Source organism: Passer montanus, unplaced genomic scaffold (assembly GCF_014805655.1).
Source record: "Passer montanus isolate IOZ18808 unplaced genomic scaffold, ASM1480565v1 scaffold831, whole genome shotgun sequence".
Lineage (NCBI taxonomy): Eukaryota > Metazoa > Chordata > Aves > Passeriformes > Passeridae > Passer > Passer montanus.
Window position 1 is genome coordinate 1 of NW_024373602.1, and position 2,930 is coordinate 2,930.

The 2,930-nt window shown below is 56.8% G+C and overlaps 1 protein-coding gene across 1 annotated transcript in view; it reads left to right on the forward strand.

Moving 5' to 3' along the window:
- The first annotated feature begins 1,519 nt into the window (after positions 1 to 1,519).
- The window catches only part of LOC120513577 (eukaryotic translation initiation factor 3 subunit G-like), a 7,585-nt gene continuing 6,174 nt past the window's right edge, over positions 1,520 to 2,930 (forward strand). Inside the window, exon 1 of the mRNA XM_039733143.1 lies at positions 1,520 to 1,631. Coding sequence (XP_039589077.1) covers positions 1,520 to 1,631 — 112 coding nt within the window. The remainder of the gene's footprint in view (positions 1,632 to 2,930) is intronic.

A 2,930-nucleotide genomic window follows, 5' to 3' on the forward strand; every position in this document is an offset into this window, starting at 1 on the left:
TGTCCCAGTGTCCCCATGGGGTCCCCGGTTGTCCCCGGTGTCCCAGTGCCAGCAGTGTCCTGGGTGTCCCTGGTCTCCCCAAGGGGTCCCTGGTGTTCCAGTTGTCCCCGGTTGCCCCCATGAGTCCCCAGTGTCCCGGTGCCAGCAGTGTCCCAGGTGTCCCCATGGGGTCCCGGTGTCCTGGGTGTCCCCGGTTGTCCCCTGGTCTCCCCATGGGGTCCTGGTGTCCCGGGTGTCCCCGGTTGTCCCGGTGCCCCGGTGCCAGCGGCGTCCCCAGTTGTCCCCGGGTGTCCCCGGTGTCCCGGTGCCAGCGGTGTCCCCGGTTGTCCCGGTGCCAGCGGTGTCCCGGTGTCCCAGTGTCCCCATGGGGTCTCCGTGCCCCAGTGCCAGTGGTGTCCCCGGTGTCCCCGGTGTCCCCGGTGTCCCGGTGCCCCGGTGCCAGCAGTGTCCCCATGGGGTCCCGGGTGTCCCCGGGTGTCCCCGGTGTCCCCGGTTGTCCCCGGTGTCCCGGTGTCCCGGTGCCAGCGGTGCCGTTGCAGGGCCGGGTGCTGGTGTCGCCATGTCCCCGTGTCCCCATGTCCCCATGATTTCCCTTTTTTTCTATTTTTTCTTTTTTCTTTTATTTCCCTTTTTTTCTTTTATTTCTCTTCTTTTTTATTTCTTTCCCTTTTTTTCTTTTTTCCTCTTTTTTTTTCTTTTATTTCCCTTTTCCCCCGTTTTTCCCCCTTTTCTTTTTTCCCTGTTTTTAAAATTTTCCCCCCTTTTTTCTTTTATTTCCTTTTTTTAATTTCTCCCTTTTTTCTTTTATTTCTCACTTTTCTTTTATTTCTCCCCTTTTTTCTTTTATCCTTTTCTCCCTTTTTTTCTTTTATTTCCCTTTTCTTTATTTTCCCCCTTTTTTCTTTTTTTCTCCTTTTTTTTCTTTTTCCCCCTTCTTTTATTTCTTCCCTTTTTCTTTTTCTACTTTTTTCTTTTGTTCCCCTTTTTTCTTTTTTTCTTTTTTCTCCTTTCTTTTCATTTTCCCCTTTTCTTTCCTTTCTCCCCTTTTTTCTGCTTTTCCCTCTTTTTCTTCCTTTTTCCCTCCTTTTTCATTTTTCCCTCTTCTTTATATCCCTTCTTTTTTCCCCCTTTTTATTCTTTTTTCCTCTTTTTTTAACCCCTTCTTTTCCTCTTTGTTTTTAAAATTCCCCCTCCTTTCCCCTCTTATTTTTCCCCCTGGATTTTTTTTCTGTCTTTTCCTCTCCATCTTTTAAAAACCTCTTTTATTTTCCCACTTTGCCTTCTGTTTATTTTATAATTTTTTAATTCCCTCCCTCACGCTCTGCGCTGCTCCCACCTCAACCCCGTTTTTATCGCATTGTACCCAGCCCCCCGCGGCCGCTTTGTACAAGGTGCAACTCGATACTTTATGTAGTTTTTATATGTTGTAATATTTCTTCAAATAAATCGCGCCTATAAGTTATAAAACAATTATAAATAAATTTTTGTCCGCCGCGCTACGAGTAGGCCGCAAACCCCCATGGCGGCGTTGCGTAGCAACCGCTTCCCGCCATGCCCCGCGCGGGGCGCTTCCCGCCTCCCCACTGCCGGAAGTGACGCGCGCGGGCCGGAAGTGGCGGGCGGCCTTTCCGGTGTGGCGGCGTGAGGGCGGCGGAGGCGGCGATGCCGACCGGGGACTACGAGTGAGGGGGGAGCGGGGAACGGGAACCGGGAACCGGGAACGGGAACGGGAACCGGGAGCGGGAGCCGGGATGGGGCCGGGACGGGGTTTTCAGGTGGATCGGGAGCGGCGGCGGCGGCGTCGGGCCTGTGGCTGCGTGAGGGGAGCGGGAGCGGGAACGGGATCGGGAACTGGGAACGGGGACCAGGAACGGGATCGAGAACCGGGACCGGGAGCGGGAACCGGGATTGGGAATTGGGATCGGGAACCGGGATCGGGGAACGGAAGGGGAACCGGGATCGGGAGTTGGGAACGGGAACCGGGATCCGGGACCGAGACTGGGAACCGGGATTGGGAGCGGGAACCGGGATCAGGACTGGGGACGGGAATCGGGATTGGGAACCAGGAATTGGGATCGGGACCGGGATTGGGAACGGGGGTCGGGAACAGAATCGGGAGCGGGACCAGGATTGGGAACAGGAACCGGGATTGGAAACCGGGATCGGGAATTGGGAGCGGAAACCGGGGTCGGGAGCAGGAACCGCGATCGGGAACTGGGAACGGGATCGGGATCGGGAATTGAGAACGGGAACCAGGAACGGGATCGGGAACCGGGAACGGGAACCAGGAACGGGATCGGGAATTGGGAACGGGAATTGGGATTGGAAACGGAACCTGGATTGTGAATTGGGAACGGGATCGGAGCCGGGAACGGGGAACAGGATCGGGAACCGGGATCGGGAGTTGGGAACAGGAACCGGGGACAGGAATTGGGATCGGGAACCAGGATTGGGGAACAGGAATGGGAACCAGGATCGGGGAACGGGAATGGGAACCGGGATTGGGAACCGGGATTGGAAACTGGGAACCGGGATCAGGACTGGGGATGGGAACCAGGATCGGGGATCAGGGAATGGGAACCAGGAATGGGAACCGGGATCGGGGAATGGGAACCGGGATCAGGGAATGGGAACCGGGATCAGGGAATGGGAACCGGGATCAGGGAATGGGAACCGGGATCGGGAATTGGGAACGGGAACCGGGATCAGGGAATGGGAACCGGGATCGGGAATTGGGAACGGGAACCGGGATTGGGAACCGGGATCAGGACTGGGACCGGGATCAGGAACAGGCTCGGGGCTCGGTCCCGGTTCGGGGTCCCCGCGGTCCCAGGGGCTTCGGGCGGGGCCGTGAGGGGGAGGGGGGGCGGGAGGGGACAGAGGGACACTGAGGGGGGACAGGGCCACTGAGGGGACAGCGGGCAACTGAG